This window comes from Myxine glutinosa, chromosome 14 (assembly GCF_964187855.1).
Source record: "Myxine glutinosa chromosome 14, kmMyxGlut1.1, whole genome shotgun sequence".
Classification (NCBI taxonomy): domain Eukaryota; kingdom Metazoa; phylum Chordata; class Myxini; order Myxiniformes; family Myxinidae; genus Myxine; species Myxine glutinosa.
The window spans coordinates 28,232,645-28,256,511 of NC_136274.1; the positions used below are offsets into that span (position 1 = coordinate 28,232,645).

Below are 23,867 nucleotides of genomic sequence, written 5' to 3' on the forward strand. Positions count from 1 at the left end.
TGTGCTGGTCAATTCAGTGTACTGTCTCTTCTTCCACGAGCCTCGACAATGTATACAAAAAAACCCGGTGTACTGTAACCCTTTGGGGGATCTCACGGGGCACCTCACGGAGGACAGCAAAGATTGGCATCGTTCACACAATTGAGATTGTACATGATGTTGCATTGCGAAGGAGCAAATATCCTTCAAGATTGACAAGAACACCAAAGTAGACAACCAATTTAATTATTATATTTATTGAAATAGGACTCAAGTTTGCCCCCAGACAACAGATAACGGAAGAGTTAATTTATGTACAAAGAGATAAACATTTTATCCACAGGGCATCTTAAAGTGAGTTTAAAGGCTTGCAGAAAAATGGACAGCAGAAGGTCATGGTTGGGAGGGGAAAAAAATGGAGAGCAAAAGGTCATGGGTAGTAGGGTCAAGATTGAGAGCGAGAGGTCATGGGTGGGAGGAGAAAAATGGAGAGCAACACGTTGTAGGCAGAAGAGGAAAGGTCGAGTGCAAGAGGTCATGGGTAGTAGGGTCAACATCGAGAACAAAGAGGAAAGAGGTCATTGGCAGGAAGGGAAACATCAAGAGTGGGATGTCGTGGGGGGGGGGGGAGGGGGGGAGATCAAGAGTATTAGAGGTTATGTAGCTCTGACAGACAGTAATGTAAGAAAAAGTATTATGTAAAAATATTTTTCAAAAATTTCTTTGGGATGTTAAAATGGTAATATTAAATATTATCGTTCAAATTATCATCATCATTGCCCTGTCTGTCCCTGTACCTTGTGTCACCGGGGCAGTACCGGTGTCCGAGCGGATCATTCCCAAAAATATACAAATCACAGCGTGAACCCACCATTCCGATTTGGAAAGAAAAATTACTTAAAGTGGCTTTTGCATCAAAGAAATAGCAAAGTAGACATTCAAACACATAGAGACAACTGAACCAAGTGTCGATGCAGAAGATTCAAAGTACACATTCAGTTCACCGTAACCAATAACTTTAGAATCACATGTGAAACCATTCCGCAAAAGCGATATACTCAATTCCAATAGTTCACAGACACAGAATCCCGTTTCCTTTTTTCATTCTCCATCCCACACCCAAAACAAAAATCACAGTACAGATGCTTTTGGCCGTACATGATTCTCCCCAAATTCAGTTTGTATTATTTTTTCAATCCCTTCCGAATTGAATTGAATTCCCAAAATAACACGTATCTGAGTGCACCGTGTGTGGACATACCGTGCGTACGTGTTCCCTTCAATGCAAATCACCACAAGCTTATCTTAAATGGTGAGTCTGGTTTAGTTTAAATGAGAGGTCTTTGCTTCCCCAATCACAGTGCAGTATGTGGACAATCATATTGACAGGGTGTTTTGCACAGAGGTGGATTGTTTAAAAGCAATTTGAAATACTTTTTTTTTTTTAATCACAATACGGCCATCCACATATTCTGTACACAATAAAGAGGGAGAGGGGCTCAAAGGAGAAAAATAGGGAGACAATGAAGAGGAGTCGAGATGATGATACAATGTGGGGTTAAGAGGTGAGGAGGGGCCAGGAATACGATGAAAAGAAAAATCAATGAGACGTACACTGCTGTGCAAAAGTCTTAGACACATTCAGGAGTTAAAATATATGAATGTTAAATAGAGAAACATCATCTGTAATGGACAAGCCCAGGACTAGAAGACCCAAAAGGTTGTCTGACATGGATGAGAAATAGCAAGAAGACGAGCGTTGAATGGACAACGGAACTGCAGACGGCTCAGGTCTTGCTGTCCGTCCCTCAACAGTACGAAGGTCACTTTTGAAATCAGGACTTAAATGATGTGTTGCAGTAAGAAAACTTCTGTTAAGAAAGGGGAACAAGACTAAAAGGCTGAAATATCCACAAAAACACACAAATTGGACAATGGAGCAATGGTCAAAGGTGCTTTGGACAGACTAGTCGAAGTTTCAGTGATTTGGATCGAGCCGACATAAGATGTATGTGAGACGATGAAAAACTGAAACTTGTAAAGAACCTTGCTTGAAGACAACAATTAAGCATGGAGGAAGTTAAATTCAAGTTTGGGGGAGCATATCCTCACGTGGTGTTGGAAAATTGATGGAATATTGACTGCAGCAAGGTACAAACAAATTTTAACCCACAACACCCAGTGGTGCAAGACTTATTGATCCAAAATTCATCTTACTGCAACATCATGATCCAAAACACTCAACTGGAATAATTAAAACTTATTTGCAAAATAAGGAGGAATCTGGAGTCCTTCAACGTGTGGAATAGCCTACTATATCAATGAAGCTGTACGTGATGATTGTGAACAACTAAAAAGTAATAAGAAACCCAGCAACTTAGATGATCTTTGGGAGGTCTTGTAAGAAGTGTGGAACACCATTCCACAGGAGTTTATAACAAAAATTTTTAAAGTGCCCCTGGAAGAATTTCAATGGCTTTGAAGTAAAATGGTGGACATACTCACTATTAGTTTATATCAAGGTATATTGTGTATAAATTTCTTTATTTGAAAATGTTTTTTTTCATAAAGGTATATTTGCATTTAGTTTCCTTATGCATTAGAGTAGAAAAATTGAAAATGTCTAAAACTTTTACACAGCAGCATATGGGAAGGATTGTTGGGTAATCATGACGTCAGAGATTTTTACCTACATCATATGTAGACAGCCCCGAATGGAATCCAGGAGATCTTAGTTATAACACAGTGCATATTACGGCACAAACACACACACATGCTCATCCAATGACTGAACCTGTCACGCAATCACAAGTGGCTCGTCATCCGAGAAACCCTGGATTGGTACATCATCGTCTTCATCATCTCCTGCAAAAACAAATGGGACGGGGTCCGGGTACAAACAAAGTGGGGAGGAAAAGAAGAAGAAGAGGGTATCAATTTAAGACCACGCTCGTGGAGGAAGTGCGAGTCGAGAATTGTTTTATGATCGAGGCCTTGCAATGGTAAGTGAGACTTGTGTGAGACGGTGAATCAGTGGAGAGCAGCAAGAAAGTTGCTTGTGATGTTCCTTACCGAGATAGAGTGTTGCCGAGCCATTGCGAGAATTGTAGTGAGAGTTGGCATCAATTACTAGTCTGGTAAAGCCAAAGCGCCTGCGTAGGATCAAGCAAGTTATGAATGCCGCAAAGGTCAGCAGCACAACGATCACGATCACAGGGATCACCACTAATGCATTATCCCATTTCTCTTCTTCATGTGCAGCTACAGGGAAGAGGAAGAAGTGGAAAGTGAACATATGAAAGGAGGAACCGGAAAGTGGGATTTGGAGAAGGATGTGCAAGGGTATAAGGACTGTGGATTGAGGAGGAAACCCCAAATGGGGAACAGCATTCATGCATGTTTATCACAGGATCGACCACACTTGAGCCACGGAATTATTCGGCCATGATGGAGTTATCTATAGGAATACCCTAAAGTACCAAATAATGGAGTGTAGAAAGGAGGGGGCAGGTGTGATTGGCTTTGTGGTGTAGTTAGTGGTTGGGGAGGAGGAGGGAGGGTTGAGTTTGAGTGAATAATTTCATCAATGTAGGAAGTAACAGTTCATTTTTCATGCCCAGCTATAAACAAGGAGAGCCACAAAAAGGCTGCCAGGCCTTTACCAGAACACTTACAACACCAGACCATTCCATGACGTCACGTCTCGAGGACGAAAATTATGGCGCATTACACCATGAAGAGGATTTTGAAAGAAATCATGAATCAAAACGTAATTTTTCTTTTTACTTTCTTTCTCTGTTTCTATTTCCTTCAGAACACTTTTCTTCTTCCTACTCTTCCTATCCCGGTGTGTACCCCAGTTTAGAATAGGTACACCGTATCCCTGCACATCGTAAGAGGCGACTAAGGGTTGGCTCCAGGAAGGGCATCCGGCCATAAAAAAAAACATTGCCTCAAACAGGGAACCATGATTGTCATGGGGCCCGCAAGGCTAACCCCTGCTCTGGCGGGGAAAATGGCCTTAAAACGATCATTCATTCATTATTTTCACTCTTCCTATTCCGAACACCGCAGATATCACATTTTTGTTGCACCTCATTTTACTCTCACGTGATTCTCGAATTGGATTTGTCTCGTAATGTCGTGCGTTTACATCACTTTGCCACCTTCACACATTCTTACCCTGGAAGCTGGTCGTGGCAGCAAGGCTGCAAGTGTTTCCACGGCGACAAGCTGCACGCACATTGAACAGGTACATCTGGCCAGGTTCAGCAATGGTCCACAAGACATGTGTCTCCATTGTTTGTATCACGTAAGGGCTTTTCTTCCATTCTAGGGATGTCACGTTGACTACATAACCCTGCGGTCAGAAATTTCACGGTCATGGTATTTACAATAATAACTTTAATGTCAGGAAGAGCATCCAATCTTTATCACGTGACATTAAAGACTTGAATGAATGACTGTTTTTTTTTTTATGTGCAAGCACTGCATATAAAGAGTCAAGACTCACAGAGGAGAAAAAGTTAGGTGAAACAAGGTAGATAGAGGAGGTTATTCAAGGTGAAGATGAGTCACAGGATACATTTTGTAAGAGAAGAAGAAGAAAACAATAAAATAAAAGACAAACCCTGCTGCGATTGAAGTTTTTGTCTGAAAGAGCAAGATCCTTCCATATAATCATCACTTCCTTCACTCCCAAGGGTACCACCTTAACTGCTCGAGGAGCTGCCAGTGGATCTTCAGGGTAAAAGGTAAATTGATAGAAAAGAGAACTTGATTATAACGAATGCTGATCGAGTTTGGTGACGATTGCAGACATGTTCGGGAACGTCTTTTTGATTAAAAAAAACAAAAAAACATTGTACTTATAACGCTCTTGTTTGAGGCATAAGGCTGCCCTCTCTTGAATCGATGCAATTATAATAACCTTAAAGTGGGGGTCAAACATGGATGTGCAGTGTGAGAAAGAGAGAAATAATGAGTACAGTATATATATATATATATACAGTCAAGTGAAAAAGTAAGTACATCCCATGTAAAGTTTTGACTTTTTCAACATATTTCAACATACAGCTATTTGATCTTCATGTCAACAATATTGATAGATAAAGGTGATATAATATAACAAATATCATGAAACATTTACATTTTGTAGTCCATTGTATAATTTAAATAAACATAAATGCAAATTTCGCATGTGGAAAAAGTAAGTACACCCCCACATTTATCATGACTTCAAATACCTAAAATTAGAATCAGGTGCACCAGCTCAGGTGCAAATGATTAGAACATAGTTAGAGAGGATCTTGGAGGAACCTGTCTTATTTAAACCTCAGACATTTAGTTTGGTTTGCTCTTTGTTGTTGAAGTGTGCGGCATCACCATGCCTAGATCAAAAGAGCTCTTTGAGGCCTTCAGAAAGAAGGTTATAGATGCCTACGAGTCTGGGAAGGGATTTAAAAAGATCTCCAAACAATTTGAAATCAATCACTCGACTGTCCGGAAGATCATCTACAAGTGGAGAAGATTCCAAACAACTGCCAACTTGTTCAGGCCAGGCCGCCCCAGCAAGTTCAGCCCGAGAGCAGACTGCAAGATGCTGAAAGAAGTCTCAAAGAACCCCAGAATGTCATCACGGGACCGACAGGTAGCTCTTGCCACTGTTGACGTCAAAGTGTACGAGTCTAACATAAGAAAGAGGCTGCACAAATTTGATCTACATGGGAGGTGTGCCAAAAGGAAACCTTTGCTGTCCAGAAAGAACATCAGGGCAAGACTAAAATTTGCCAATGAACACCGAGGCAAAAACCAGCACTTCTGGAACAATATGCTCTGGACAGATGAGTCAAAGGTAGAGCTATTTGGCCACAGTACCAGAAGACATGTTTGGCGAAAACCAAAGACAGCATTTGACCACAAGAACGTGATACCAACTGTAAAGCATGGTGGTGGAAATATGATGGTTTGGGGCAGCTTTGCTGCATCAGGGCCTGGGCAGCTCACCATCATAGAATCCACTATGAATTCTTCATTGTACCAGAGGGTGCTTGAGGATAATGTGAGGCCATGTCGGAGAAGTTGAAGCTCAACCGAAGGTGGACCTTGCAACATGACAATGACCCTAAACATACCAGTAAATCCACCAAGGAATGGCTGAAAAGAAAGAAATTGAGGGTTCTGGAATGGCCAAGTCAAAGCCCGGATCTAAATCCCATCGAGATGATGTGGGGGGATTTTAAACGAGCTGTGCATGCAAGAAACCCCTCAAACATCGCACAGCTGAAAGAATTCTGCATGGAGGAGTGGGCAAAAATTTCTCCCAGTCGATGTCAGAGACTGGTAGACAGTTATAAGAAACGCCTACTTGAGGTTGTTTCTGCCAAAGGGGGCAATACCACCTATTAGAGCCAAGGGTGTACTTACTTTTTCCACATGCGAAATTTGCATTTATGTTTATTTAAATTATACAATGGACTACCAAATATAAATGTTTCATGATATTTGTTATATTATATCACCTTTATCTCTCAATATTGTTGAAATGAAGACAAAATAGCTGTATGTTGAAATATGTTGAAAAAGTCAAAACTTTACATGGGGTGTACTTACTTTTTCACGTGACTGTATATCATTCACACATCATTCAAACAAAATACCAAACCCGTGTGGGGATACACGTACGACTGCAGCTCAAAGTAAGTATCTAAAGCATCCAAAGTATCTAAAGCTCTCCCGAGCGCAAATGCGCAGTCTGCTGTCCATGTTTTACAGTAGCCTTACCTGTTGCAAAATGCAGCGAATTAGATTTGATGGACCCGTTGGCCACAGACACCCACGCGTCGTATTCCTCTCCCGGTGATAGACCATGGATTGTGGTGGACACCGACAAATCCTTTGAGCTTACATGATAAGCCCGTGTTCCAGATACCGCATCATTGTCGTTTGGTTTTACCCACACTGTGTAGTTCTACGTGGAGCGAACAAATGGCGATTACAAAACACCAACAACCACATTGTGCGTGTTCAGACATCTTCAGTATTGATAGTACTTGATTGATCGGCAAGTGATAGTTGTATGACTACATCCACAAGTAATTTAAAAAAAACATTTTTTAAATGTGAAAGGATGTAGGGATAGTATGCTAAAAAAAAAAAGGTATGTAAACAAGGTAGGGGTGGTCACAAGAAATAATCATGTGAAACATCCCTACATCTTTGTTTGAATAATGGTTGCTCCCTGGTACATCCATGCATCCATTCAGAATGATAATAATTACCAGTGTAGGTTGACTTTTTCCATTCATGAACTGAACCAGTGAAATATTAAACCGTTTTCACACACACACACACACACACACACACACACACACACACACACACACACACACACACACACACACACACACACACACACACACACACACACACACACATACACACACTCTTCAGATAGTGTTTGTGAACCCCAAATCGAGAGAGAAGTACAGTGTAATTTGTAGGAACAACCCATGGCCCTTCCTTGTCATATGTGTAGCTGTGCAGAAATGCTTACTTTGCAGAATCCTTTCAAAGTTATGAAAAATTTGAACAGTCATGAACCTCCCCACTACAAAATGCAGTTGATTCCTGTTCCTGTCCTAAGCTACAACCAATTTTGAGTCAAGCTATCTGAAAAGAAGAAGAAGGGCTATTTTGCCAATGTATGTCAGTTTTGTAGATCAGGGATGCTGCCCAAGAGTTTCACAAGTGTTGTTGGATGTGAAATCCTCTGCAGATGACTGGTTGGTACCTTACAGGTTTATAAGTTTGTATATTGGTAGATTGTTTTTGAGGATTTGTGTTGTATTAAACATCTGGAGTGTCTGGGTCATCCCTACATAGGAAGTCTACCAACTTCCTTATAACCAAGTCAAAATTGAATGACACAAATTCCAAGCAAGACGCTAAAACTTTAAAGAAAGGCAGATATGAGGATATGCACAAGTTATAAGCAGAGGAAAACAACAAATGGGGAAATAAAGGGAAAGAATAAGGGAACAAACTTTACGAGCACAATTGAAAAGCAGGAAAAGGAGGCAATGAACAGAGAAGAAGAAGACTGAAGGACTAAAGAAGGAATAAAAAGTAACTTGAAGATGAGATGTAAAAGTGACCTTCAAGTTCTGTGAGGCACCGTATGCCGGACTCCATTTGAGGGTGACCGACGTTTCCGAAAGCCTGGGTGAATGCAGACCATATGGTGCTACATCGTACTCCACTGTGGAACGGATGGCAAGGTTTGATGGAGGACCGATAAATGGCTTTAGGACTCTTACCTGGAGAGAAAGAAAGCACAAGATTAGGAGATCAAAGGGAAATTAAACAAGTGTAGACAAATGAGGAATGAAAACGTATGAGGCAATGTGATGTCGTACACAGCATTTGAAAAAATACAAGGGGAGGACAACATGTAAAACTGGAATATCCACATCTTATCAAGATGATTGGGAGGTAATGTGAAGGTTAACTACCGAGCAATAAAAATAAAATAAGAGAAGATGAAAGAGGATGCAGTTATATGGTCAAGCAGCTGTGAAAAAGGGCAGGTGAGGTCAAGTGTTAAAGTATACCAAGCCACCAAGTATATCAAGATATCAAGTGAAGTTTATCAAGGTTACCCAGGGTATCCCAGGAAGTGACGGCACTTCCCCCAAGCTCAGTGGCTGTGTTAAGTGTTTGTTCCGTCAGTATGTCCGTGTGTGTGTGTGTGTGTGTGTGTGTGTGTGTGTGTGTGTGTGTGTGTGTGTGTGTCAGCTCTATTGCGAGCCTCAGCCCAAGTATTTTTTTTTTAAAGCCAAGAAGTATGAAAATGGATTGACATGACAACACGGAAAAGTGGTAAGCATGGTTTACATTATAAATACAAACCATGAAAATGGACATTTCATGAAGAGGAACAGTGATCGTTGCATTGTGATTGGCCGTCTGGATCCGTGGCCCTTTCTCCCACATGTTCTGTTCATTTTGGCCAGAGTACAGGCCAAATTCCTGGAAGAGAACCAGGGATACCAAGCATTCTTAAACAACACGGATTGCTAACATTAATTAATAAACAAACAAGAAATATGTCGTGCATAGCACGATACTTGTGAGATCCCCAAATAAGTTATTGACCTTTGGCCTATGTTGACCTCAAAAAAATACTTGGTGGTTGAATTCAGTGACCAGATATGCAAATCCTCTTCAAATTTCAAGTTAATAGGATAAAAATTGAGGATTTTAGAAATTTGGCCTCAAAATCAATAGGCTTTTTGCTTATGACCAACTGTACCATTTCATTTCCTCCCCTCACCCTCCTCCATTTTCATTCCAGTTGCTCATCACTGCATGACTAACCTCCCCATCTCCTTTCCACGAGCACAACATTGTGGTGGAATTTATAGCCTTAGGATAGTTGAGGAAAGGCATCTGTGGAGCAGGGCCAGGTAGCTGGAGAAGAACCTCAGGACTCCAAAATGAAGTACTTCCATGCCCCATATCCATAGCCAAGGACACGGTATACTCTTGGCCGCCAGCAATTTCAGTCACTAAAGGACACAGGGACAGGAGGAGAGCGGTAAGAACGAGGAGCAAAGACAGATCATATTTAAGGAGCCCTTTTTTCTGAGTATTGTACCTATGGATTCAACTTCCTGCTCAACACTACAACACTACAACAGCATCCATGGTCGTTCAAAGTAATACCTTTAAAGGAGTTTTCTGTTCCAGCAACGCTGAAGAATTTCATTTCCTCCTGAAAACCTTCGAAGGCCCACTTCAGACTCACATTGTAATTCTGGGGCTATAAAGGAAGGCAGGAAATAAAAGAAAACATAGAGGTGGTGAAAGAACTCATAGAATGGATAGAAGGAACATAATGCGGGTCTACATTGTGCCAGAACGGTTCCTGTCGGATAGTAGGCCGCTCACAAGCATGTATATGGGCTCTTAAACCTTGCGAACAGCCATCTCGGTAGGAACTGCAGTGCACCGTTAGCAAGGCCTAAGGCTTCTAGAGGCAGACAAAGGCAGAAACTGCTCGTTACTCGCGAGATGCTTCCATATCCGGAAGTAATTAGAACTTCCCCGAACATTCGCAGAAGTATATAATCCTCTATATTAACACTCGTCACATTTTTACTCCACTCTACATTTACGATTATCATCTAGCTACACTGCTACAGCAAACATTGCAGAGTATGCAATAAAAACTAGCGTGAAGTCGATGGCGCGCTATTGCAAATCCTCGCATTGTCCACGTACAGCAAAGTTGAAAGAAGCCAAAAAGTTCCACCAGGAATGACCCAATATCAAATTTTTGAGTTTAAATGTTTTTTTTCATTTTTACCCCTGTAGCCCCAAGTCCCTACCCCCTGGGGCATGAACCAGGGGACAAATCCAAAAAATCCTTACATATTTCATGCATCTCCAAATGTCGATTGCAAATACAAAGTTTCATTCAAAAATGTTTTAAAATGTGTGTGATGACATTTTTGGTATTTGACCTTTTGACCCCACCCCAGGGGTTGGGGCCAAAAATGACGCTGCTCTCGCACCTTTGTGCTACGTGGTGATCATAACTACCACGTTTGGTGAATTTCTGCACAACAGTTTAGGAGGAGATTTCATGGCGGACAGACCGATTACAATGCCGATTACAATAACCCACACTTTTTTTTTTATCAAAAAGCATGGAGATAATAAATGCTTGCATATCGATAGCTCAGAATACAGTATGAGGCCTCAACAGTTGCTCATATATAATTTGCGAGAGCTTTTGTCTTCGGATATCACTGCGAATAAACAAGTCGGCAAGGAGAAGCTGAAAAAATATGATAACAAAAATGAAAACTCAAAGATCACAATCAACAGAGCGGGTCAATCTCCAAAAACGCCAATTTGATTTCTGGCACGCATGGCCAAGGGTGTTTATCTGGTTTCTTGGACCAAGTGTGTTTATCTGCCTACTACATTTGAATACGGTTCAACCCCAGCAGAGTCATACCAAAGACTTTTAAAATACTACATGCTGCTTCCTTTTTTTAAAAGTGTTTTTTGTAAATTTTTTATATGTTGAAGGTGCCAGTCAATCGCCAGTCAGTCAATGTGCCAGTCAATCAATGCCAACTATATAGTCCTCATCGAGGCCAGGCCTTAAATAAAAAAGCTGCATTGATAGAAAAGTGAACACCGAGCACCTTGCTTGACACCCAGCATTTAAAAGGGATTTTTAACGGATCACACAAACACGGCTGTTGACTTTGGGTGAAGTGACTTGGCGGAACACCTGGATGTCAGCGGTTCCATATCCTGGTGGCAATTTACTCTCTCTGTAGTCAGCGGGGAAGTTTTATGGATAAATCTTCTTGCCTAAGGGATGCACCCACAGAGGTTGTCTGTACTTTATCCTCTAAATGCTGAATGTCAAGCAAGGACTCTGCGAATGGCATCTGCACACATCATTTTAAAAGTCTTTGTTAGGACTTGGTCTGACTCAGGCCTACCATATTCAGAGCAGACGTTCCAACCACATTGCCACTGAATTGACTTCAGCAGATGTCATCGACCAATATGAGAGGATGGTAGAAGGCAGTAAAGAATGAAAGGGATTACGGCTAATGTGTGATAGGATAATGTTAAGGATTTATTCAGACAAAGCCAAATATTAACTTTAGCCCAAAGACCAAAATGGATGGTCTTACGCGAAGCTGGTGTTTCTGCCTTCAGGTATCACAAGCCAGACAAAAAAATAGCCTTTCACCTGTTTGACACACTGCATGAGGGGGGTCTTCAAGAAAAGTTACCACTTCATCAGTGATGTCAGATTGGATTGACCAATCCAGGGAAAGAGAACCATGGGCCATATGTGATAAGTGGAAAGTAGGTTAGCGTAACGAGTGCGTAGACAGTGGTGTACGGAGACGTACCCGAGGAGAACCAGGTTTCCAGGACACGGTGAAGCTGTTGGTGCTCACGTCCAGAATCTTCACGTTTTGAGGAACATTTTCCCATGCTGTGCACACACGTACGATTGTAACCAAACATCACAGGTTCAAGTGCAGTTAAAAGTAGCATGAGGACACAGTGACACGAGTGTTGCAATATGTGCAAGAGCCTCAGTTTGAACAAAATTAACTTGTCAAAATAATAAATCCAATGCATTGGGGGATAATTACAATTCCTGTTTAATTAAATTGAGAGATCACATATGTATGAAGGTTGTCCTGGGTGGTTTGCCTTTGCCTTCCCCAGCAATCAGTCAGGGAAAGGAATTTGTAATTCGTTCAGGGCACCGGTGATAATTATCCTACTCTTGTAAAAGGCCAGACACTGGGATATTTAAGGTCTACCAACCAATGCTAGCAGACGGAAAGCCGGGCTTAAGGTCCATCGGAAATATGGAGCACACATTGATGCCACCCCCCCCCCTCCCCCGCGCATCACACACCAACTCAACAATCTTATTATAACGACAACCAAGCGCTTATCTGTCATTAGGGTTTTCGTTATGGTACTATCGCAGACTCGCAGGATGTGGTATGCAGAAAAACAAGGAGTAGTGTTCATACAGAAGCCTTCGGCTGTTTATTCCCAAGAAGCTCCGAAAAGTCCTAAAGGCTCCGTGAAAGGCTCTGTGAAACACTTCAATCCTCTTTTTAAAAATAGCACTTGTACGCAGATAATGACACAGAATGGGCCTCATCACGAAGATGGCCTAGTGGTTCGGTATAATAATAATAATAATAATAATAATTCATTTATTTTGTATAGCGCTTTTCAAGAAGCCCAAAGGCGCTTTGACAGAGTGGAAAACATAAAGCATAACAATACATGAAAACAACAATTGCAAAAAGACAAGAATCAATAGGGAAATATTTAAAGCAAAAGGAGGGAGGAGAAGTGATAGTCAGGGGTTAAATGCTGTGGGTTGAATGTTGAATGCAGTGTTGAACAGGTGGGTCTTTAGTGATGTTTTGAATGTGGTGAGTGAGGAGGAGTCTCTGATGGTGTGAGGTAGTGAGTTCCAGAGGGTGGGAGCAGTGATGGAGAAGGCCCTGTCCCCCCAGGATCTGAATTTGGTCCAGATGGAGGGGGTCAGGAGGTTGGTACCAGCAGAGCGGAGGTTGCGGGTGGGAGTGTGTCTGGAGAGGAGGTCAGCCAGGTAGGATGGGGCCAGGTTATGGAGGGCTTTGTATGTCAGGAGGAGGATTTTGTACTGGATTCTCTGGGGGATGGGGAGCCAGTGAAGCTTGTAAAGGACGGGGGTGATGTGGTCACGGGTCCGGGAATGGGTGAGTAGACGGGCAGCGGAGTTCTGAATGTATTGGAGTTTATTGGTGATTTTTGAGGGTGAACCATAGAGGAGGCTATTGCAGTAGTCCAGACGGGAGGTGATGAAGGCGTGGATGAGGGTTTCTGCAGCCGTGGAGGAGAGGGATGAGCGGAGACGGGCAATGTTTTTCAGGTGAAAGAAGGCTGACTTTGTGATCTGTTTAGTGTATTTGTCGAAGGAGAGGGTTTGGTCAAAGATGACGCCAAGATTCCGGATGTGAGGGGAGGTGGATACTGGGATACCGTCGATGTTGAGGACAAAGTTATGGGTGGATTTTGTGAGCGTTTTTGGGCCAATGATGATTATTTCAGATTTATCACAGTTAAGCTTGAGGAAGTTGATTTGAAGCCAGGATTTTATTTCAGTGATGCAGTTTGTCAGGATAGAGTGGGTGTCGGTGGAGACGGACTTGGTGGAGATGAAAAGCTGGATGTCATCGGCGAAGCAGTGGAATTGGAGACCATGACGGCGGATTAAGTGACCGAGGGGGGACAGGTAAAGGATGAAGAGGAGGGGGCCAATAACTGAACCTTGGGGGACACCTTGGGGGAGGGGAGCAGTGGGGGATTTGCAGTTATTGATGGAGATGAACTGGCGTCTGTCAGAGAGGTATGATTTAATCCAAGAGAGGGCAGTGCCGGTAACGTTAAAGGTGGATTCAAGTCGGGTGAGGAGGATGGTGTGATCGATGGTGTCAAAGGCAGCGCTGAGGTCGAGGAGGACGAGAATGTTGAGGTTGCCAGCGTCAGAGGAGAGGAGAAGGTCGTTGGTGATTTTGAGGAGAGCAGTTTCAGTACTGTGGTTGGAGCGGAATCCGGATTGGAATGTTTCTTACAGGTTATTGGCAGAGAGGTAATTTTTTAGTTGAGTGACTACAGCGCTTTCCAAAACTTTTGACAGAAAGGGTAGGTTGGAGATGGGTCTGAAGTTGTTTAGGGTGTCAGGGTTTAGACCAGGTTTTTTTAGAATGGGGGTAACAGCAGCAATTTTGAGGGAAGGTGGGACGATGCCTGTAGACAGGGAGGAGTTTATTGTTGCAATGATAAGTGGAGAGAGAGCAGGGAGAGAGGCCTTGACAAAGCTGGAGGGGATGGGGTCAAGAGTGCAGGTGGCAGTTTTCATTCCTAAGAGGAGTTCAGAGAGGTCAGTAGGGGAGATTGGGGAGAACCGAGACAGGGGATGGCAGGACAAGGGGGGGGCAGGTGGTTGGAGGGGGAGCGGGTGCGGCGGTGGTCAAGCTATTGTAGATGTTGTCAATTTTGCGTTGGAAGAAAGAGAGGAAGGAGATGCAGTTGTCTACTGTGAATGACTGGGTGGTGGTGTTCAGGGGGCGGAGGAGTTTGTTTATTGTCGAGAAGAGTGCTTTTGGGTTTCCGGAGCCAGAGTGGATAATTTGAGAGTAGTAGGCGGAGCGGGCGCGGGAGAGGGCATCTTTGTAGTGTTGTAGGTGGTCCTTGTAGGCTTGGGAGTGAACTGTGAGACCTGTTTTATTGCGGAGTCTTTCAAGTTGGCGAGCACGAGTTTTCATCAGGCGGAGTTCAGGGGTAAACCAGGGAGCAGAATGGGTGAAAGAAACTGTTTTGGTTTTTACAGGCACAAGCTGGTCAAGGCAGGAGGAGAGAGTGTGGTTGTAGTAGTCAGTGAGGTCGGAAGGGGTGTGGAGGTCAACGAAGGGAGAAGTGGACATTTTTTCAGAGAGGGTGGATGAGAATGAGGTAGGTGAAAGAGCGTTTAGCTTACGGAAGTTGATAGTGCGATAATGTCTTGGTGTTGGGGTGGGGATGTTGATGGTCATATTGATAGCTAAGTGGTCAGAGAGGGTGAGGTCGGAGCCAGAGAGATGGTGCAAATTTAATCCAGTGGAGCAGACAAGGTCCAAAATGTGACCACAGATATGGGTAGGAAAGTCGACATGTTGAGTGAGGTTAAAGCAGGTGAGTAAATCAGTGAAGTCAGTGGTTATTGTGGAGTCAGTGGAGTCCTTGTGGATATTGAAATCACCAAGGAGGAGGATTGAGGGGGAGAGGGAACATAGCTGGGTCAGAAAGTAGGAGAAGTCAGACAGGAATGATGGGTGTGGTTTGGGAGGGCGGTAGACGACAGCCATGACTGACTGCGTGTGACCAGAGAGTTTAAACGCCAGGTGTACAAATGATGAGGATGAGGCGATGGGGATGAGGCTGGTCCTGATGTCTTGACGGTGGATAACGGCAATTCCACCACCTCGGCCCCCCGAGCGTGGTTTATTGACGTAGGAATATCCATTGGGTGTGGTGAGGTTGAGTGTGTAGTAGTCCAGAGGTTGTTGCCAAGTTTCGGTGAGACAGAGAAAGTCCAGTTTGTTATCCAGGATGTATTCGTTCAGGATGAGGCATTTGTTGTTGAGGGACCGGGTGTTGAACAGGGTGAGCTTGATGTTGTTTTGAACAGCAGGGATGAATTCAGGTGATTTAGCCAGGGTTCGTAGGCAGGAGGTGCGATTGTGTGCGTTGCTGTGACCAGGTGCGCTGGGACGAAGAGTGAGAGTGCGCTGAGCCGACCAGAGGACGGGGATGGAGTGACCTGATTGCAAATATACAAACTTACGACCGGAGCCACGGTGAATGTACCTGGGCAAAGCGATCACGGCAAAGCGGCAAATGCAGCGGCAATCGACCGCCGCCGCTACAAATCTAGATCACGGCGGGAAACCGCCACCAAACCGCTGCGATGGTCACAACCCACGAGAGCGTGCCCGAGGAAACAGCGAGCAGGCGAAGGAGCCGGGCAGGCGAAGCAGGGAGCAGAGCCGGGGCTATGCAGAGGGCAGACTCAATGGCCAAAAAATCCGCACGACCACCAAAAAAGCAAGCAACTGACAGTGGCCCGGTCGAAGAAGCGGCGAGCATGTGACGCCTGCGTCCTCTTCATACCGGACCGGAAGCGGAAGCCATGCAGTATGAACCTCGCAGCACAGTAATAGCTTTACACTACGATGTAAGATTCGCAGATTCGCAAAGTGCTGTAAGCTTCACCCTTCGCAGGTAGCCATAGGAAAAAGAAGAAGCCACGAACATCCGCCCAGAGGCTAAAGGGATTTAATTATTTAACCTACCAATGTCATGACTGACGTTACACTTATAGTCGGGTCAGAAATGAAACTCATAACAGACATCTCAGGGGCAACTGAATTACGTCGGCACTATTTTATCAGACCTAGGAACTTCAGATCACTCTTTAAAAAAAAAGAGCTTTTTTGTACAAATCAAAGAAGACAAATGGCATCTGTACTTTACCAGTTGTATTTGCGAAAACGTGAACCCAGTCTGTCCAAGGCCCTTGGCCGTAGCTTGTCGCTGCTGCCACCTAAACACAAACGAGTACTTCAGGGCCTGCACCATCCATCATACTTAAACGACATGCCAAATGTAAGAGAGAGACTGGTTATGATGGTAAGGAAGAACAGCAAATGAGATGTGAATAAGAAAGCACAGAGGAGAAGTCTAACCCTGAGGTTGTAGTCTTCATTAGGGTTGAAAGACAGGGTGAATGTCCGTTCATTGGTGATTTTGTCAACTACGGAGGAGCCAGAGGTTTGAATGGAAACCTGTGGAAAGGCAAGTGATGGGGAAGGGTTAGCGGAAAGGAAAGGCTTCAAAAATAAAAAAGCGAAATGTATTTAAAAATAAAAAGAATGAGTACAAGCTTGTCTGTACTGTGTTTCAATAAGCTATCACACACACCGTGCTGGCAGTATTAACACTTTTTTCTCAGCAGGGCTGGTTTCCACTTGGTGATTCTTAAAGCCACTAACCACATCAAATTTGACAAAAACAACATGACCTTTCCAAGCATATGAAATCACCTGTGCAAAGTGAATTTGTAATGCACTTGATAGTTTGGAAAGAAACAGGAAGTGTCAACTTCCTTCACGTCGTGATTTCACTGAAACAACAAGTCATCTTTCATGATCCCAGTCACCTACAGTGCTTTCAGAAAGTATTCACATTCCTTGACGTTTCCACATTTTGTTGTGTTACAGCCAGAATTTAAAATTGATAAAATTGAGATTTTTTTGTCAATGATCTACACATAGTACCTCATAATGTCAAAATGGAATTTCTTTAAAGGAAATTTTTACAAAATAATTAAAAATGAAATGCAGAAATATCTGATTTACATAAGTATTCAACACCCTGAATCAATACTTCGAAGAAGGGCCTTTGGCAGTGATTACAGCTTCGAGTCTTCTTGGGTATGTCTGCATCAGCTTGCACATTTGTATTTGGGGACTTTCTCACATTCTTCCTTGCAGATTTGCTCAAGCTCTGTCAAGTTGGATGGGGCTCTGTCAGGGTGGTCATTGGGTTATTGGTCACCTCCGTGACCAAGGTCCTTCTTGCCCGCTTGCTCAGTTTGATCGGACGGCCAGCTCTAGAAAGAATCTCAGTCGTTCCATATTCTTTCCATTTCCTAATGATGGAACTCACTGTGTTCTTGGGAAATTTCAATACTGTAGAAATTGTTTTATCCCCTTATATTACCCAAATCTATGTCTCCTCACAATTGTATCTCGGAGTTCTACAAACAGTTCCTTGGACTTCATGGTAGAGTTTCTGCTCTGACATGCACTGTCAACTGAGGCACCTTATATATGGAAAGGTGTGTTTCTTTCTAAATCATGTACAATTAATTGAATTGCCACAGGTGGACTCCAATCAAGTTGTAGAGACATCTCAAGGATGCTCAAAGGAAATTGGATACACCTTAGCTCAATTTGAAATGTCATAGCAAAGGGATTGAATACTTATTAACTCAAGACATTTAAACTTTTCATTAACTCACCTGGAACAGTTCTGGGGAGTATATTAGTCAGAGAGCCTACTACACTCTATTTCAACCCATAGCATACAAAAGGTTTGACCCCCTAGAGTTGTTGGGGGTATCAAGCTGAGTAAAAAAAAGTATGTAAGATTGACCCCCCCTGCTGGAACTAGTCACCAGACCCCCCTAAAATGACCCCAATAATGGGTTATTTCAACCCATCTCATACATGGACCAAATTTGGTTACAATATAGTGTCATGTCAGGACATTACAAAAATGTCAAATCTAACAACTTACCCTGCTGGAAAGGTGATGTTAGACCCCCCGCAAAGTACCCCCCAAAATGGGTTATTTCAACCCATCTCATACATGGACCAAATTTGGTCACAATATAGTGTCATGTTAGGACATTACAAAAACATCAAATCTAACAACTTACCCTGCTGGAAAGGTGATGTTAGACCCCCCGCAAAGTGCCCCCCCCTAAAAACGGGTTATTTCAACCCATCTCATACATGGACCAAATTTGGTCACAATATAGTGTCATGTCAGGACATTGCAAAAACATCAAATCTAACAACTTACCCTGCTGGGTAGGTGATGTTAGACCCCCCCCCCCCCCCCCCCCCGGCCCCAAAGTACCCCTGTTTCAAGCCATCGTTTACATGAACCAACTTCGGTCACAATCATGTCATCAGGGTTAGTTAGCTGAAAATTAATATCACAAATCAAATAAAGTCAGCATACACTACAAGTGTTGGTTAATGAAATCAGCATACACACTACAAGTTACAACTACAAGTATAGAAGTTTGATTTAACTATTAATCTCCATTGTAAGAGGCTTCTGAGCTTTATTAGTTAATCTTTGTAATAAGATTAAACATTTTAAATTATCAAACCAATGCATTTCAAATAATGTTTGATTGTTAAACATTTTAATATCCTCTAATGTGGAACAAATATCAACTTTGTTATCATTATTAACCAAAAGAAGAGGGGAATGTCAAGAGGAAAACATAAATTCTTCAGATTAAGTTTCCATACTTACTATATGAAAGCATGTTGCTTAAAAACTGGAAAATCTAGAATATGCAGTTCCTCAAGGAGGGGCTCGTTCAGTATCTGTGAAAGTTAAATACAAAATGTATTTGCTATTTGACCATATAATGCTCATGAAATTTAGGATAGTATGCCTACAAGTCAATCATCTCTGATTGGTTTCATTCAGGCTTCTATTATTATATTATATTTGATCATGTCATGCTATTATAAGTGCATCAACAATATTTTATTGGTTGTCCTCTATTGGCTTCCGTAGTTTACAAAAAATATTACCAAGGAGGGCCTAGCAAGGTCATTTGCATACTTTTACTAAACTAGGGGCATTAAATGATGATGTATGTCAATGTACAGACATGTCTTAAGCTGTTAAGTTGTTACATTTGATAATTTGTAATATCCTGATGACATGATTGTGACCGAAGTTGGTTCATGTAAACGATGGCTTGAAACAGGGGTACTTTGGGGCCGGGGGGGGGGGGGGGGGGGTCTAACATCACCTACCCAGCAGGGTAAGTTGTTAGATTTGATGTTTTTGCAATGTCCTGACATGACACTATATTGTGACCAAATTTGGTCCATGTATGAGATGGGTTGAAATAACCCGTTTTTAGGGGGGGGGCACTTTGCGGGGGGTCTAACATCACCTTTCCAGCAGGGTAAGTTGTTAGATTTGATGTTTTTGTAATGTCCTAACATGACACTATATTGTGACCAAATTTGGTCCATGTATGAGATGGGTTGAAATAACCCATTTTGGGGGGTACTTTGCGGGGGGTCTAACATCACCTTTCCAGCAGGGTAAGTTGTTAGATTTGACATTTTTGTAATGTCCTGACATGACACTATATTGTAACCAAATTTGGTCCATGTATGAGATGGGTTGAAATAACCCATTATTGGGGTCATTTTAGGGGGGTCTGGTGACTAGTTCCAGCAGGGGGGGTCAATCTTACATACTTTTTTTTACTCAGCTTGATACCCCCAACAACTCTAGGGGGTCAAACCTTTTGTATGCTATGGGTTGAAATAGAGTGTAGTAGGCTCTCTGACTATATGCGATTGCACGTCATCCGTCTGTCCATCCGTAAACATATGCAACTTATTCAACAAAACTGCTGTAGGGATTGTGACTAAACTTGGCACAAATTATATTTGGTATGTTGCAACTCATGTTTGTTCATGGCATGAAACAAAAAAAATCGGGGTCTCAGGTGGTCTACTGGGGGTTAAAGTGGCTCCAGGTTTGACCCCCAAAATAGGTATTTGCTTTTTCCTCTGAAACTACACACAATTTCGATGAAACTTGACCACAACCTTTATCACCCATGATGTACCCACGTTTGTTCGCGGCATTAGAAAAATCGGGGTCTAAGGGGTTCTTCGGGTGGTGGGGGGTGGTGGGGTGCTTCCCCCCAAAATAGGTATTTTTTGTTTGTTTGTTTAAAGTCTTATGATTATGTTAGTATGATTCTACATGCTGCTTTGTCTTCTAGCAACCATTGAAATTGGTTTAAAATATCTTTAGTCAGTGCAGTATACTGTTTATTCTACCTGGTGAGTGCCAAGTGGTATTGCCGCTATTTTTTAAATTTATTTTGTAAATAAATTCTCCAAAAAATAAAAATCCACTTTGACAGTGTATTATGTGTAGATCAGAGACAAAAAAAATTTAATTTAATCCATTTTAAATTCAGGCTGTAACACAACAAAATGCGAAAAAGTCAAGGGGCGTGAATACTTTCTGAAGGCACTATATTTGTGAAGGTGTTTCATTGATACTCTCTTTCGCATGCCCATCCTTCCTCCACCTTCTCCATCCTCATGAAAGATATGTTAATTAAACGCAATTTAAATATGCCCACTAATGAAACTTCATGCATTTTTCATTTCCGCCAAAAATACACTTAAGATATTAAACCACGATCACATCACACACCCCTTAATCACCACCATATACATAAATACCACCAAATACACAGATAACCCCCTCTCCACAGATGCCTTCTCCCACCTCCCTCCCCACCCACTCCTACCCCTCCAAAACCCCCTGGGTCCACTCTTACAACATAAAATCGAATGAGGCCATTGGTGCTTGCTGGGGGTAACCAGGATAGTCGGAAGGCAGGGTCAGATTCCAAAGACAGGAAGGAGACGTTGAGAGTTCGAGGCACAGTGGGCACTGCAGAATGATGGAGTAAAGCAGGTTAGAGAAGCTAAACACGTGGCATCAGGATAACGAGGCACTGTGTAAAGCAAAGGGTGAGTACATGGTGCTGATAGCAGGATACTTACATCCTTCCGGAGTAATCAGGACAATAGAAGAGGTGGCATTATATTGAAGTACACTCGTTTTTACAGACACGGTGACCATGTAACGGGTTGCTGAGCGAAGCGAGCTGCAGTGCCAAGATGTCTTCCCTGCTGGGACCTGTGCACTCAATTGGCTGCCACCAGCTATTTGCCTACAATAGGGGTGTGGGGTTCACAGTGATGGATGGAGATAAAAAGAGCAGGAAAGAGATAGAGAAAGAGGAAGGGGAAGTAGAAAGGGAGAGAGAGTGAGAAGTAGAAAGACAGAATGGAGAGGAAGAGTAGAGAGCTAAAAACGTAGAGAGAAGAGAGGTAAAGAGGGAGAGGTAGAGAGAGTGAGAGGTAGAGAGAGAGAGGAAGAGGTAGATAGAGAGAGAACAAATGGAAGGGCAAAGCGAGTAAGGGAAAGAAAGAGAGAATGGAGAAAATGATTACGTTACGTGTACGATGTAGACGAATTCATGAGGGGCAGGCTTTGGAGGCTCCCACTCCACAGTGATGTTTCCATCAACAGAAACAGATGACTTCAAAGAGCGGACAGGAAAGTTCTTGAAGTCTGTGAGATGGGAAACGAGAAATGACTAAAATGTTCCTTTGAGGAAAGTACAGCTGTGACTGTGAGAGGCTCAGGCTGGGTATGTGTGGTTGGAATGTAGGAACGGTTGGTAGTCACGATGACTTAGTCATGTATGTAGGAGATTAAGATGGCAGAGGTGAAAGGTGTTCCCTTCACCTGGGCACGACTTTTCATCACTGCCATCGGGACAATCGTGAAAGCCATCGCAGCGCTGCGTAGCAGAGATGCAGCCAGCCATTCCTGTGCAGGCCACCTGATTAGGTCCACACACGAAAGCTGGGATTGGGAAGGGTTGGACAAAGGGACACGTGAGTAAATAAATCGTTCAGAGGGAAGTGAGGTGTAAATATCATGTGCTTTTAAAGTGATGAAGAAGGAGAGAGACAAAAGAGATACAACAGAGAAGGCAAATAATGGAAAAGGATTTTTTTTCAGGATTTGAAGAGAAAGTGAGAAATAAAAGGAGAGGGAGGGGGGGGGGGGGGTAGAGATGTAAAAATGGAATCAACAGGAAAAGAGGATTTAAAAAAACATGTTTTGATCCTTTTTAACCCAAGATAAAGCAGAGACAACCCAGAGTAGACCAGAAAATCACAATACAGATTCACATTTAATCAAAATCATCCGTCCACAACTTTTTTTGAGATATTCTGCAATGTATCGTTTTTAGCCCCATCTCCCAATGGTGAAGAATGACTTAAAAATCAAATAATTATCATATCCGAATCCATATTCAGATCTTCACCAAAATCGAATCGATTCATCCTTGTCACACACCCAACCCAACTGGTCCACCAAGTTTTGTCCAAATCTGTCCACAACGTTTTGGGATATCCTGTTATGTATCGGTTTTGGCCCTATCTCCCAATGGTGAAGATTCACTGTAAAAATTCCACTAGCCGAATCCAGATCTGCACCAAAATCTAATCATTTCGTCCTTGTCACATACACTACCTCTCTGCCAAATTACGTCCGAATCCGACCACAACATTTTGAGATATCTTGTTCACAAACAAATAGACAGACAGGGGTGAAAACATAACCTCCATCCACCTTTGGTGGCGGAGGTAAAAAGGTCAACTTCAAGAGGACTAAAGTGCAAAACAAAGTGAGTACTATTGTGACCAGACACATTCATGGGAGATCGGTCCGTCTGACTCACAGCAGCCGGCTTCATCTGAAGCGTCTGCACAATCTGTTCGTCCATCGCAGCGCTGCTTGGCTGGCAGGCAGCGGTCATCGCTGGTACACATGAACTCAGAGAGGGAGCACAACATGGAATCTGGGTGCTGGGGACCTGGGATAGAAAACATAAACACAGCAAAGTCAGATCCCACCTACCTCAGGCATGTCTGAAGGCCACCGGTCCCGAGAAGGATATGCGGTTAGACTAATTAGTAGAGTACTCGCCATATGGGTTGTCTTGATCCACGCATGCAACACTTTCTTCTGACACGTCCCTTTATTTGGGTGGTGTATAGGCAACAGACCGCTGCCACGATCATTTCCGAAAATAACAATAACCCAAGTTACACACATGAAGCAAACACATATGTACTGCATATGTGCATATATGTTCAGTGTGTGTGCGTACACGTTCATGTGTACTTGCCATGTTTATGATTATGTATGTACACATGTTTGTGTGCATACGTGTGTGTGTGTGTGTGCGTGTGTGTGTGTGTATCCATATATATGTGTATATGTGTGTGCACATGTGTGTGTATGTACCTGTGTATCTGCGTGATTAAGGAATCTCTTTCCTTAGTTGTGCTAAT

The 23,867-nt window shown here is 42.8% G+C and overlaps 1 protein-coding gene across 4 annotated transcripts in view; it reads right to left on the reverse strand.

Annotated features, from left to right (window-relative positions):
* Window positions 1-209: 209 nt before the first annotated feature.
* The window catches only part of SORL1 (sortilin related receptor 1), a 100,483-nt gene continuing 76,825 nt past the window's right edge, over window positions 210-23,867 (reverse strand). For all 4 annotated transcript variants that reach the window (XM_068135380.2, XM_068135381.2, XM_068135379.2 and 1 more), the window contains 17 exons: window positions 23,252-23,386; window positions 22,246-22,365; window positions 21,948-22,068; window positions 21,495-21,664; window positions 21,266-21,381; window positions 16,821-16,919; window positions 16,609-16,678; window positions 11,928-12,013; window positions 9,706-9,802; window positions 9,358-9,548; window positions 8,890-9,009; window positions 8,136-8,297; window positions 6,763-6,949; window positions 4,610-4,719; window positions 4,162-4,339; window positions 3,052-3,240; window positions 210-2,844 (listed from right to left, as the gene is read on the reverse strand). In XM_068135380.2, coding sequence (XP_067991481.2) covers window positions 2,777-2,844; window positions 3,052-3,240; window positions 4,162-4,339; window positions 4,610-4,719; window positions 6,763-6,949; window positions 8,136-8,297; window positions 8,890-9,009; window positions 9,358-9,548; window positions 9,706-9,802; window positions 11,928-12,013; window positions 16,609-16,678; window positions 16,821-16,919; window positions 21,266-21,381; window positions 21,495-21,664; window positions 21,948-22,068; window positions 22,246-22,365; window positions 23,252-23,386 — 2,219 coding nt within the window. In that variant the 3' untranslated portion in view covers window positions 210-2,776. The remainder of the gene's footprint in view (window positions 2,845-3,051; window positions 3,241-4,161; window positions 4,340-4,609; window positions 4,720-6,762; window positions 6,950-8,135; window positions 8,298-8,889; window positions 9,010-9,357; window positions 9,549-9,705; window positions 9,803-11,927; window positions 12,014-16,608; window positions 16,679-16,820; window positions 16,920-21,265; window positions 21,382-21,494; window positions 21,665-21,947; window positions 22,069-22,245; window positions 22,366-23,251; window positions 23,387-23,867) is intronic.